The sequence below is a fragment of the Mus caroli genome, chromosome X (assembly GCF_900094665.2).
Source record: "Mus caroli chromosome X, CAROLI_EIJ_v1.1, whole genome shotgun sequence".
NCBI lineage: Eukaryota > Metazoa > Chordata > Mammalia > Rodentia > Muridae > Mus > Mus caroli.
Genome location: NC_034589.1, coordinates 152,409,890 through 152,423,335, shown reverse-complemented (window position 1 = coordinate 152,423,335; position 13,446 = coordinate 152,409,890). Strand labels below are relative to the sequence as shown.

The 13,446-nt window shown below is 38.5% G+C and overlaps 1 protein-coding gene across 2 annotated transcripts in view; it reads right to left on the bottom strand.

Annotated features, from left to right (window-relative positions):
- Positions 1–337: 337 nt before the first annotated feature.
- Cltrn (collectrin, amino acid transport regulator) overlaps positions 338–13,446 on the bottom strand; it is a 28,951-nt gene continuing 15,842 nt past the window's right edge. Inside the window, exons 4-6 of one of the 2 annotated variants that reach the window (XM_021153753.2) lie at positions 13,040–13,153; positions 10,779–10,973; positions 338–1,012 (exon numbers count right to left, since the gene is read on the bottom strand). In XM_021153753.2, coding sequence (XP_021009412.1) covers positions 856–1,012; positions 10,779–10,973; positions 13,040–13,153 — 466 coding nt within the window. In that variant the 3' untranslated portion in view covers positions 338–855. The remainder of the gene's footprint in view (positions 1,013–10,778; positions 10,974–13,039; positions 13,154–13,446) is intronic. The other variant, XM_029472953.1, reaches the window with a different exon arrangement.

The window sequence follows — 13,446 nt, the reverse complement described above, 5'->3', positions numbered from 1 at the left end:
TATGTATAAGTTTAAAGGTTATTTTAAAATTTTAAAAACTTGTGTCCATAAACAAGCAAGGATGTACACAAATAAAGTCAGACAGTGGTGGCGCACTCCTTTAAGAAGAGGAAGACAGATCTCTGAGTTTGAGGCCAGCCTAGTCTACAAAGTGAATTCCAGGACAGCCAGGGCTATACACAGAGAAACTCTGTCTCGAAAACAAAACAAAACAAAATGGATGTACACCATAAGAGTAACATCCATTTCCAGGGCTGTAGATGAAATTAAATATAACTAATAAAGTTAGACTCACTATGTTCCACCTTGTGAAAATCTAAAAGCGTAGTCAGCCATACAATCAAAATGACATGATCACTACTTTATTAAATCAGCATAGGTAGGATGTGTACAAATTGCAGGCAACAACAAATAGATCTGCTTGCCCTACTAAAGACTAATATTCAGAAACTATACAAGCAACTGTTGGTGTGATAACAGAATAAAATTCCCTTGCCATTTTCATCCATCTCTTGTTTAATTTTCCTCGATACATCATATACAGAGTAATATAAACAGCATTCAAAAAGATCCATTTTTAATGATTTCTATGCCATGTTACAGCCATTCTCCAGTGAAAAAAATTTTTCTTAGGTCTTCAAAATATGAAATATAGTTACGGCCCTGACTTTATTTCTAGAAATGCTCAAATCAGTAACTACAAACACACACTATACCTACATAATCAGTTATCAAAAAGAAAATTCTAGAATATTTTGAGATGCTAACACCTTATGATTTCATTGGTCTTTGTGGATATAATTTGTTATCTATCACATTCAAGCATCTTAAAATTTTCTTACAAGGCTGTCACTCTCAGAGAGGGGTGAGGCGCTCATCCTCTGTCAAGAAGCCATCATTAATGTGCCCTCCCTTCATGTCCAAGGGATCACAAGGGATGCCATTTTCTATTGTAATGATGTTTTCACACTTGTCTTCTGCATCCTCCACTCCAGATGGTCCTTTGTTGTTCCTGAAAGCACATAAAAAGAGAGAGTGGAATCTAGAATGAGGAAGCTTTGGATAAATACAGTCTTGTTTGCAATCGTGGCAAATAAAAAGGCATAAGAAGTTATGAATGCTGAAATAATTTCTGTGTACTTTCCAGGTATAACAGTTAATGGGGTAAAAATACTACTAAGATAAAAAGTCTGCATAAATGACATATACATACTAATTAGAGCAAGTAGTCTTATTTAAAACACTAGAAAAAGAGCATAAGAATAGGTATATTAATATATCACACATATGAATTCATTTGCATATAAATCCTTACAAACAAGGTGCATAAAGGAGCGTGAGGAAATATATAGTACACTGGCAACTTTTTTAAAGTTACCTCAGCCATGCCGTGGTGGTGCACACCTTTAATGCCAGGACTTGGGAGGCAGAGACAGGTGAATCTCTGTGACTTCAAGGTCTGTCTGGTCTCCAGAGCTAGTTTCAGAACAGCCAAGACTATATAAAGAGAACTTGTCTCAAAAATAAATAAATAAATAAATAAATAAATAAATAAATAAATAAAATTAGCTCTAAGCAAATTCTGTAACATATGGGATTTCAAAAGGTAATAAATTCCTCTCATGGAATTTGACAAAGTAATGTCTTACAAATGTTGAGTGAAACTCAAATTAATGAAATATCAGAAAGCCAATTCACCTGACTTTGAAGAAAAGTCAACTGACCAATTTTACTCATTAGCAAATAGTTGTATTCATTGTTAAGTCTGGGTTTGGAGTTCAAAAAACACTTTGCAAATTATATTTAGCACACAGCTGCATCTCTAAGTCATTCCAGTTCTACATGACAGAGTTAAGTGTTGGATTTTCTGATGTTCTGACCTCCTGTGTACCTTGCTATTCCCAATTCATATACTTAATGTTTCTTCAGAGTATTGAAAGCTGTGCCACTGGGGCCTTGAGATATCATGAGGGACTCCCCACAATGGTGGAAGTAGCTCAGGTATCTGACAGATGAGGAGATGGCAAAGATTCCTTGATGATGATCAAGAGTGGATTTCCTGAAATGTCCTACATGAGAGTCAAATTTCACATTTTAATGACTATTAGGTACACAAAAGGTGAAAGAAAAGAAAGCTTTTCTTTACAGGAGAATTCCAGCTAATAAAGAATAATGAAAAAAAAGAATAATGAAAAGCCACTGCTGCTATAACAGTCGATTCTGTTGAGGCTCATCAATGAAGACAAAACAGTTGAGTAAGTGATGTTGGAAATAAGATATACACATGGTCTCAAAATACCCTCATAATCAATGAATGAGATACAAAAGACTACCCATAGATAGAAAAAAAGTCAAGTGCTTTCAGATGAACACTGAAAAGATCCCAAATATTGTTTATTTTTCTGCTTTCTTTCCCCTTCTAAAATTTTCATCTGAAACACATAATTAAAAATGCAAGTTTAAAGATATTTTATAAAAATAACTGTCCTGACCAGGTTGTGGTAGCACACACTTTTAATCCCAGTACTTGGGAGGCAGAGGCATAGAGAGCTCTGAGTTTGAGGCCAGAGCGAGTTTCAGTACACCCGGGGATACATAGAGAAACCAAGCCTCAGAAAGACAAAAACAAACAAACAAACACCTATTCTGGACTCACTCAAAGATAGGCATTCAACTCAGGGGGATAGATTAAGTCAATGAAAGTAGAACACTGGTTGGGTACATAGATAACAAATTTTGGATGGTCAGATGGATGGATGGATAGATGGGTGGATGGATAGATGAATGGATGACTAAACAAACAAGTGGATAAGTGATGTGCAAACTAACATTGTAGGCTAAGGTACTCAAATATTATTGCAGTGTAGATGTTGAATGGAATCCATCATAAGTAGAAGAAAGGGAGATGAGGAAGCAAGAAGAGAAGGAAAGAGAGGAAAGGTGGTGGACATGTATACTTAGGAAATTTCGTGAATCTCTTGTGCTTTCTTTCAATGGATGAAGAAAATACTCATATTCCAACCTTAGGAATTAGGAGTTAGTATTGTCCTACTGGGTTTTGCTGATGACTTATTAAATAACTTTAAATAGTTGACATTCATAATGAAAATTAAAATAGCATTCCAATTCTGTCAATCCCAATGTTATCATTTGACAGCACTTGGCCATTGTATATGCCACTGTATAAGATGGCACAAGCAACTCTCAGGGCAATTCCTAAATAGGAGTCATTGGGTTTTCAACATGAACTCATAAAACTTTCGGCTTAATGCAGGGTTGGAAGTTTGGAGTTGTCTTTGCAGGTAGGGGATTGTGTTGCCTCTTCCTTGGGATGAAGACACATCACTGGCCATTCCAAATCTCAGCAATCAGCACAGACTTGGGTACATGAGACTTTAGTATGACAAGAGTATCCTCAGACCAAGTTAACTCACCCACTGAAAGACCTAAATACTCTGTTTAACACAGGGATGCCACCATTTTCTATCCCCTCCAAGAAGTGAAAGTAACTACCATCCATAACTTCCTCTCACAGTAGGCAGCATTTGCTAACAGATAGGACTTGCATTGGAAGACAATCCTTCACCTTTAAAAAACAAAAAAGGATTCAACAAAAACAAAAAATCCCAGATTCGCCTATCCTCTTGCTCTCCACTTATAACATTCTATAAAAGACCGAAGTGATTTTTCATAAAAATGAAATCCTGCTGAGAAATGTGCATTTATAAATGATCCTCAATGATTCACACACTTGCTATGCACATCTAATGACCTGAGTGTGATTCCTGGAACCCACAGTAGAAGATTGACTCCTGAAGGTTGCTCTCTGACCTCCACACATGCACTGTGGCCTGCACACACACACACACANAAATAATAATAATAATAATAACAATAATAATAATAAATATAATTTTCTTAGTACAAAACTAGTGCTTACAGACAGGAGCCTAATATGACTGCCCTCTGAGAGGCCCAACAAACAGCTGAATGAGTCAGGCACAGATACTGACATCCAACCAATGGACAGAAGCTGGGGACTCCTGTGGTTAAATTAGGGAAAAGCTGGAAGAAACTGAGGAGGAGGGCAACCCCATAGAAAGACGAGCAGTCTCAATTAACCAGGATCCCCAAGCTCTCTCAGACACTGAGCCACCAACCAGGCAGCATACACCAGCTGATATGAGGCCTCCAACACATATACAGCAGAGGACTGCTGGGTCTGGCCTCAGTGGGAGAAGATGTGCCTAGTCCTCAAGAGACATGAGACCACAGGGAGTGGGCAGGCCTTATGGGGCAGCGGGGGCGGGGGGACTTCCTTGGAGACTTGTGAGGAGGAATGGGATGAGGAACTAGGAGGGGAATAACAACTGGGCCATAAAAAAAGGATTAAAGATAATTAAAAACAGAAAACAAAACAAAACAACCACACACAGACACACACACACACAAACACAAATACCCCCTAAAATTGTTCTTTGGCTTGGAGCAAATAACAACTTTCTAGAACACTAGATTTTAAACAAAGTTTGCTCTGAATTATGTCAATCCATGTGACAAAACCTTTTGGTAGTGGTGGTTCACATCACTAAATGTCATCACTCAGAAGGCTGAGACAGATGGTACCTGTGAATTCAAGGCCAGCATGGACTACAGAGTGAGCTTGAGGCCAGTCTGGGCCACATGGTAAGACTTTGTCCCAAAACAAAAGATCTTGGTGGATTTTTGTAATAAGGAACACACACACAGGCAAACACACACACACACTGGCATATACTTACGTACATATACATACTATCTGTGATATGGCAAATATATATATATACATGTATACATATATCTATATAAACATACTGAAATATGCAATTCAAAAGTAGTCTGAGAAACATGGCCAGTATCTACTGGCCAGCCAGTTTCTTCTGTAAAACATAGTTTTGTGGGGTTAGAAAAATAATGACACAGAGCTAAATATGTGCAGATCAATGCAAGGGATCTAACCTCCCCTATTCCAACTGCAAAGGAAGAACAAACCATCAGGCATCAAAGTGAAATGGGAATAAATCAAAGAAAAAGACAAACAGGAGATGAGTTTCTCTTCTTTCAAAGAAGGTTCAGTTCCCCACCAGAAAGAGTCAGAGGGAAATCCTCATGGAACCCTATGAAGTTGAGGTGTGCTGGAGACAACTCAGGAACATCTTGTTCTATGTGATCTTGGGTCCAGTTGTTCAGAGTCTTGGTGCTCCTGGGCTTCACAAACTGCAGCATCAGGAACTTGCTGGTTGGTAGACATGATAAGCAGCTCAAAGGTTATCTGACAACTTTATAGCACTTCGTCACATTGCATAGCTTGTGCCATAATAAACTGATCCAATACCCGTGGGTTGCTCTTACTGAGGATAATAAAACTTAACTGTCTTTGTGGATTATTCTGATTTGATGTTCTGCTAAAAGCATGAGTTCTTTTTTTCTTGAAAGGTCTGAAAAGGAAAGCTATGATGAAGCTACCACCTAGGAGACTTGAGGGTGGTTATCCCTCATAAATGCAGAGAGAGGTGGTCCAAAAAGAGGACACGAGAAATCTCAGGAGGCCTTTGAGGGTACAGTGTGTTGTTAACCAGAATATGCTCTGTTCTGAGTATATGAGGAAAAGCAGAAAGAATATTCATGTCTCTCTTAAAAGAAGGGCTCAGGAGATAAATCCCAAGACTGGCCAGGAAAACAACAGTTAGACCAAATACATTTTCAAACAAGACAGAACTAATTATTGGCAATTGGAGCATCTCTAATGGTCCATCTAAACAATTCCTAAGGAAAATGTCATTGTTGCTGGAATGACTTAGTAGACATTGCAGTATAGTCCTGGATTCTCTGGCAACTTTCTAATCGTGCATCACAGTAAGCAAGTTTTTTCATATTGGTCAATAACCAGATATTCCAATAGCTAATTATTCCAATCATATTGAAATAATAATGGTGATAAGAATCTCTTCATGGCATGAGTCACACTAGATACTTTCTATGTGTAATCTTACTGAGTTCTTGTTACAATGCAATACAGATTTTGTTATTCTTGTTTTTTAGGTTCTGCAAACTGCATTTCAAATATATAGAGTGACTTTTCTTTCAGAATGGAACATAATTCATGAAAGGAGCTGGCCTAGAACACTATTTTAGATACACCAGCCTCTACCCAAATCCCACTGACTTACTACAGCATGTGTATTTTTATTTCTTTATTGATGATTCATTGTGTACAGATCACAGAAGACATGAACATAGATAATAGAGATGGGCCCTGCATACAAGGTGATCATAGTCTGCTTCTTGGTAATGCATCAAGGCCAAGGACTTAAGACGTAGAACCCTAGCTAATGTTCACACGTGAGCAGAGTCATTATTAAATTTGCTTGGTTTGTTTCTAGTTATTCTTCTTTTCCTGTAAGGCCAGTGGCAAATCAAAGTATATTTGGGCTTCTTTCAAATCCTCCCTCTTGTACAAGGCTGTAATTCGCTCAATAGTATCAAATATTACAACTTGACATTCAAACCAGATGTAGTGGCTCATGACTTTAATCCCAGCACCCAGGAGGCAGAGGCAGACAGAGCTCTGTGTCTCAGAGGCCAGCATGAATTGCATATTTCAGTATGTTTATATACATATATGTATACACACACACACACAATATATATATATATATATATATATATATATATATATATATATATACACACATATATATATATATATATATATATATATATATATATATATATTTGAGTTTATCTAGTTTGAACTCAAGCCCATACAACCCAGCAGTCCTGAGTGCTCAGCGTAATGGTGTCATTAACAAAATTAACAGATTAATGCTCAATAGTAAGTCTAACTATGCATCCATCTTAGACAACTTTAGCATGCCTCTCCACAGAAGCAGAACAGTAGCTCAAAGTACCACATAGCTCCTTCAGGTCTTCTCAGTCTCAGCTTATGATCTTGGAACACAAAAGTGTGTTCATTATTGTTTAACATATAGATGGGTTAGTTAGACATTTCTTTAAAAAGTGTTCATTACATTTATTTATTTATTTAGTGTAAGCGTGTGTGAATGGGTGTCTGTGGGCCGTGGCATGAGTGTGGAAGTCCGAAGGCAACTTGCAGGCATCTCTTCTCTGCTAGCATGTGGGTGGGTTCCAGGAATCAAACTTAGGTCATTTCCTTTTACCTTCTGAGCCGTCTCTGCTGGCCCGAGTTGAACATTTCATTAGCTTTCTTTCTCAAGACTTAAAAAGAAACATCTACTTTTTCTATGATTATAACAAGTTTTCAGGCCAGGCATGGTCACACATACCTGTAATCTCACTGTATGGGAGGCAAAGGCAAGATGATCAATAGTTCAAGGTCATCCTCAGCCATATAATTAATCCTAGACCACATTGGGCTACATGAGACCCTGTATCCAAAAAAAAAAAATGGAGCCATAGGCTTTCCCCCAGTTAAAACTGTACCCTCTCCTAATCTTTGAAACAATATTTTGCCAAAGAGAAAAAGCACCACAGATACTATCAAACTTAAAACCCAGAAACAATTTTGCTCTGGGAGGTTGCCATAATTGTCCTGACTATATTTGATAATTGTTGATGCTTTCCAGGTTTACACAAAACATTTGTCCATCTGTTTGCCTAGTTTGAATGTGAAATGAATTTGTAAAGGCCGAGTTGTAACAACAGCCTCGCTTCTCCTAGGCAACAGATTATGATACTATGCAGCCAATTATTATATTACTGCAGAATCTGTTTGGAAGGACATAGCTGAAAGACCTGCAAATGGCTAGATGGTAAAAGAATAGTAACAGCTAACACTTGCTGAGCACTAGCTGAATGCCAGATAGCACTTTAAGGACTCTCTTGTGCTGAGTCTTTTAACCTATCAAGTTAATTATTTCCAGTACACTTAGCTTATCAGTCAAGAAAAGTTATCTATGCACAACCAGCAAAGGTGAATTTAAGCAGAATGACTAAGACCACAAAGCCATATTCTCCTCCCAAACTCCATTTCTCTGACTCTTTGTTTGTACTCACATAGATCTAATGGGTTCCATGTGAGAGTGCAATGTAAGAGATCAATACTTCGAAATCTAAGCAGTTCATCTCCTGAATCTAGTCCTTTTTTAAAACTCCTACATTGTATTGTACTAGTAAGGAAATTGGGAATCAAGCAAATTACGTCAATTCACAAAGGTTTTAAATCATTTAGACCCACGATGTATAGACATTTCTGAATGAACAACTTTAAAGTGCTAAGTGTGGATTTCAAATATTGCAAGAGAATGTGTCTTGATATTTTAAAACCCAAAACAAATGTATATGCCGTAGCAAATAAGTCAGCATTTCATGTCACAATCACCCAGAAAAATCAAACAAGTACCACTCAATCCTAATCTTTGGGTTTAGTTTAAAGCATATACATATAGCACATTTATACCATAGTGTATACTATGTTGGAAGTATTTGAAGTATTTGAAATGGAAGTATTTGAAACTTAAAATGTTTCTGTTAGTAATCAGGGAAGCCCACAGGAAAAATACTAAATCTGAGGAGAGGCGTTTAATTTAACACATAGTTGCTCAAACATACCCCACAGGTCCAAACTGTATATCAACCCTTTCACAAGCCATGTTCCTGTAGTTTTAGAATGTATATGTCCCCATGAGTGCCACTTCTGTCTCTGTATCAGAAAGGAAGGTTTAGACAGGTGTAGACAGGTTTAGAAAAGGATTAATTGGGGTGGGGTTGGAAAGATGCCTCTGCTTTTAAAAGCACATACTGCTCTAATTGAGGACTAGAGTTGGTCCCCAGAACCACATCAGGTAGTTCACAATCACTTATAGCTCCAGCCCCAGAGGGATCCATCTCTAGCTTCTTCAGGCTTCTGCATTCATGTGTACATACCCCAACACACATGCACATAATTTACAATCACAATTTTTTAGTTGAGGCAGTTCTCATTTTCCTCTCCTTTTATCATGCTGACAAACCTTGTCTCCTCTCCTGGCTGCTACTTCAGTAACTGCCAATGATCTGAAATCCGCCTTTGAAACAATATTAATAACTTAGACATTAACTCAGCTTGTCTCACTGAGTGCAAGAAAATGAACTCAAGAAACTGGACCCTGCATGTAAGTTGGTAAACTGAATATTTGAAAACTAAAGAAATTAACACAACATGGGCAATATCAATATGTAGTTCTTTCAAGTATTCTAATTTAGTAAATCTGAGAGTCAGAGGAAAAAAACTACACTTTATAAGGAGATCCTGATTCGGGGAGATGGTTCAAAAGCCACAAGCAACAGGGCTCTTTACAGTGACAAACACATAAGGGTCCAGTATCCATTAGGAGAAGAGAAGAGAAGAGAAGAGAAGAGAAGAGAAGAGAAGAGAAGAGAAGAGAAGAGAAGAGAAGAGAAGAGAAGAGAAGAGAAGAGAAGANGAAGAGAAGAGAAGAGAAGAGAAGAGAAGAGAAGAGAAGAGAAGAGAAGAGAAGAGAAGAGAAGAGAAGAGAAGAGAAGAGAAGAGAAGAGAAGAGAAGGAGTTTGGCTTACAGGCCTCAAGTCAGCAATGATAGGGAGGCCTTAAAACATTTGTGTATCTATGGACATTTGCATGTAGGTTGCTACCAAAACCTTAACTCTGCCCCTGCAAAAAGTGTGCTTTTCTCTGTATATCCTGCATACAAAATTACAGCATAGAACTTTACAAAACCTACAGTCATCTGAGAGGATAAACCTCAAGGAACTGCCTTTATCAGGTTTATCTGTGGGTATTCATGTCTGTAAGGGACTGTCTTGACTATTAATTCATGTAAGAAGACTTAACCCTCTCTGGCCAGCACAGTTCCTCAGACAGGAGGTTCTGAGCTGTATAAGAAAGCTAGCTAAGCATGAGCCTATGAATGAGCCACAGGGTGAGCCTGCAGCTAGCATTCTCCCATGGTCCTTCCCTGGGAGTTTGTGGCCTGACCCTGACTTCCCTCAGTGATGGACTTTAATCTGTAAGAGGAAATAAATGTTTTCCTCCCCTATGCTGCTTTTGGTCAGTATTCTAGCATAGCAATGGAAAGGAACCTAGAACATAAACCTTAAACTTAAGTCTGGATATGAAACAGTCATATAATATACAATGGAGGAAACCAGTGAGGTTGCTCATTGGGTAAAGGTGCTTATTATGCAAATCTGAAGGCTTGAGTTTGAGATCTTGGGTCCACATATAGGGGAGAGGAGAAAAGTGACTGCATAAAGTTGTCCTCTAACATAGAGAGAGAGAGAGAGAGAGAGAGAGAGAGAGAGAGAGAGAGAGAGAGAGAGATACACGCATAAGAATAATTAAGAGAATAGAATAAAGTACAATATAATACAGTAGAGGAAAATAGTAATGAAAGGAACCTCATTAAATAAGAGTCACTGGATTCTAAAACCATCAAAAGGGATAAAATTAAAATAGCTATATTGTAAGTCATGACTTAGGTAAGTTTTAGGCATTACCTTAAACCAGGCATAAGAAAATAGGTAAATATTCCTTAAACCATTCATTCTCAGGGCATTGGAAAGATGGCTCAGCAGTTAAGAGCACTGACTACTCTCCCAGAGGTCCTAAGTTCAATTCCCAGCACCCACATGGTGGCTCACAACCATATGTAATGGGATCTGATGTCTGAAGGCAGCAACAATGTACTCACATACATAAAGTAAATAAATCTTTAAAAAAATAATTCTGAACATCCTACCTTCTACGTTGCCGGATTCCAGATAGAACCAGTAGTGCAATTGCAACTGTAACAATGCAAAATATCACACCGAATACAATAATCCAGACGGGCACAGATGGATCCATCGGGGGAGCAAGAGTGGAAGGAATTTTTAAAAATTCCAGAGTATGGTCATCCAGAAAGAATGCATTATTGATCCGGTCCCTATTCTTTCTAAAAAACAATAATAATTGTAGAAAACAAAGACAGACAGATATAAAAACACTAGTTACCAAGTACAAACCTATCTCTCCACTGCTGTACATCAGAACCTTTGAGCTCTGCCCCTATCCCATTTTATTTCTTGATATTTGAATGAATAACAAAACTTCAAGGTGGCATACATAAAGACCAGCTGTTTCTTTAACTTAAAACAGTTTAAAAAGTGCTTCTGTGTGACTGTACACAATGACTTCTCAGGAGCCCAAAAGTCTAAAGGCATATGAAGGCAAATGGTTTTGTTTTCCTGTAGGAAGGGAAGTCTCAGTGTTGGTAAGAGTCAGGTTGGTGCTGAAGATTTATTTTGCTTTGTTTTGTTTTTGTTTGGAGACAGGGTTTCTCTGTGTAGACCTGGTTATCCTGGAACTCACTCTGTAGACCAGGCTGAGCAGAACTGAGAGATCTGCCTGCTTTGTCTGCCTTCCAAGTGCTGGGCTCAAAGGCATGTATCACCATCATCAGACTATAGATTTTGTTTGATAATTGGTGTGTTTTATACTTTGCATGCACCTGACTTTTTGACTAGCTCTAATTCAAATGTTTGGTAGGCACATTTGGCTGTTAGTATCAGGACTGAGCAATCATGGTCTAAGGCAGTGGCTCTAGAATCTGTGCAGCCCAGCATCCAGCCATCAGGTAAGATCTCCATCAGCAAATAAAACTCTCTGCTAAGGTCAGAGGATGTTGCTTAGTAGTACATCTCCACTCAGTATGCAAAAAGCTGAGCTCCATCTGCAGAATCACATACTCTCACAATTCTATGCTCTGCCATGACCATGCATAGACAGGAAAGAGGACCCCAGCGGCAAAAGGATAACTTAAATGTAATTTTAGCAAATTGTTGAATGTTTTCCTTTTTAGTCATCTAATATTTTAAAATAATTGTGTGTGTGCATGTGTGCCTCACCTTCCATCTTCTTTGAAACAGGTTCTCTTTCTTACTTGCCATGAAATAGGCCAGGCCAGCTGCCCCATGGGCTTCCCTAAGTTCTGCCTCTCGTCTTGATGTAGGAGCCCTGGGATGACTGACATGGGCCACCATGCTGGTTCTTGGCATCCAAATTCAGGCCCTTATGCTTTGTGGCAAGAGTTTTACTCACTGAACCATTTCCCCAACCCTCATAATCGAATCCTTTTAAGTATGAGAATGAAAACCTTTTCCCAAAATAATGCACATCATTGCTAAGCTAGGAGGAAAATGAAAACTTGTTCTGTACCCTCCCTTCATCTCCCTGCCTCATTAACCCTCTGCTGCTATTTTGCTCCACACCAGGAACATACCCTGTCACCTCAGGTAGACTGGAAATTCTAGTTAGGTACAGATAATATCACCTCCACTACTGAACTCCTCCCCCTAAGGATCAGACAAGATTTAGCCAAGACCTGGGTTTAATTACTTCAGTCTTCACAATAGAGCTATAACAAGCACTTTAGAACCAGTTGTTCATATCCACACCTCAGTCCATACATGTGACTACTCTACTGCAGATTTTAAAATCACCATGAAAATGGCAACAAATAGAATATTACCATAGTGCATGTATAAAAATGTCTATTGAGACCAATTATTTTGTATGATTAATATATGCTAATAAAGCTTAATTTATATTTGGGTTTGGTTCTTCACTCTTTTGTGCTAATATTTCAACAAGGGTACACAACTGACATGTGAGATCAAATAAGTTTTAAGGGAGGTTCTGTCCTATGCATAGTAGGGTGGATAGCAACATTCCTAGCTTCTGCCTGATTAGTATGGGTGGTGCCTCCTCCTCCAGTTGTGACAAGAAAAACGTGTCCAAACATTTCCAAGCATTTGTTTCCTTGAAGGCAAATTGCTACTGGATGAAAATTACTGATCTATACCAATCTCTGTTGGAAATGAAGTGAATGGAATACTTGACACATTAATCGGTGCATCACGTGTGGAGAGGAGTGAGAGCTCTTCGGTATCTATGGAAACAGATGAGCTCATCAGGAAGTTGATAGATGGATCAGTGAACAGCATACATGGGGAGGATTACCTTATGGCCAACTGTACTTCAGCTGCAGGAAGAGTATAATTTTTGGAAGGGTCTGTGACCACAAACCAGAATGACACCCTCTGGGTTACGTTGCAAAGCAGGACATGGGAAATTCTGCAGAGATGGGAGAAATGTGTTATAAGAATATCATCATAAATGGCATGAAACTATTCACTCTGATGTGATAACCATCGCACGAGGGATCTTACATATGTGTGAGAAGTCATTTCTACCATTGAAAAGAATGTCTTCACAAAAGAACTCACATGATATGCACTCACTGATAAGTGGATATTAGCCCAGAAACTTAAAATACCTAAGATATAGGATACAATTTGCAAAGCACATGAGACTCAGGAGGAATGAAGACCAGGGTGTGGACGCTTTTCCCCTTCTTAGAATTGGGA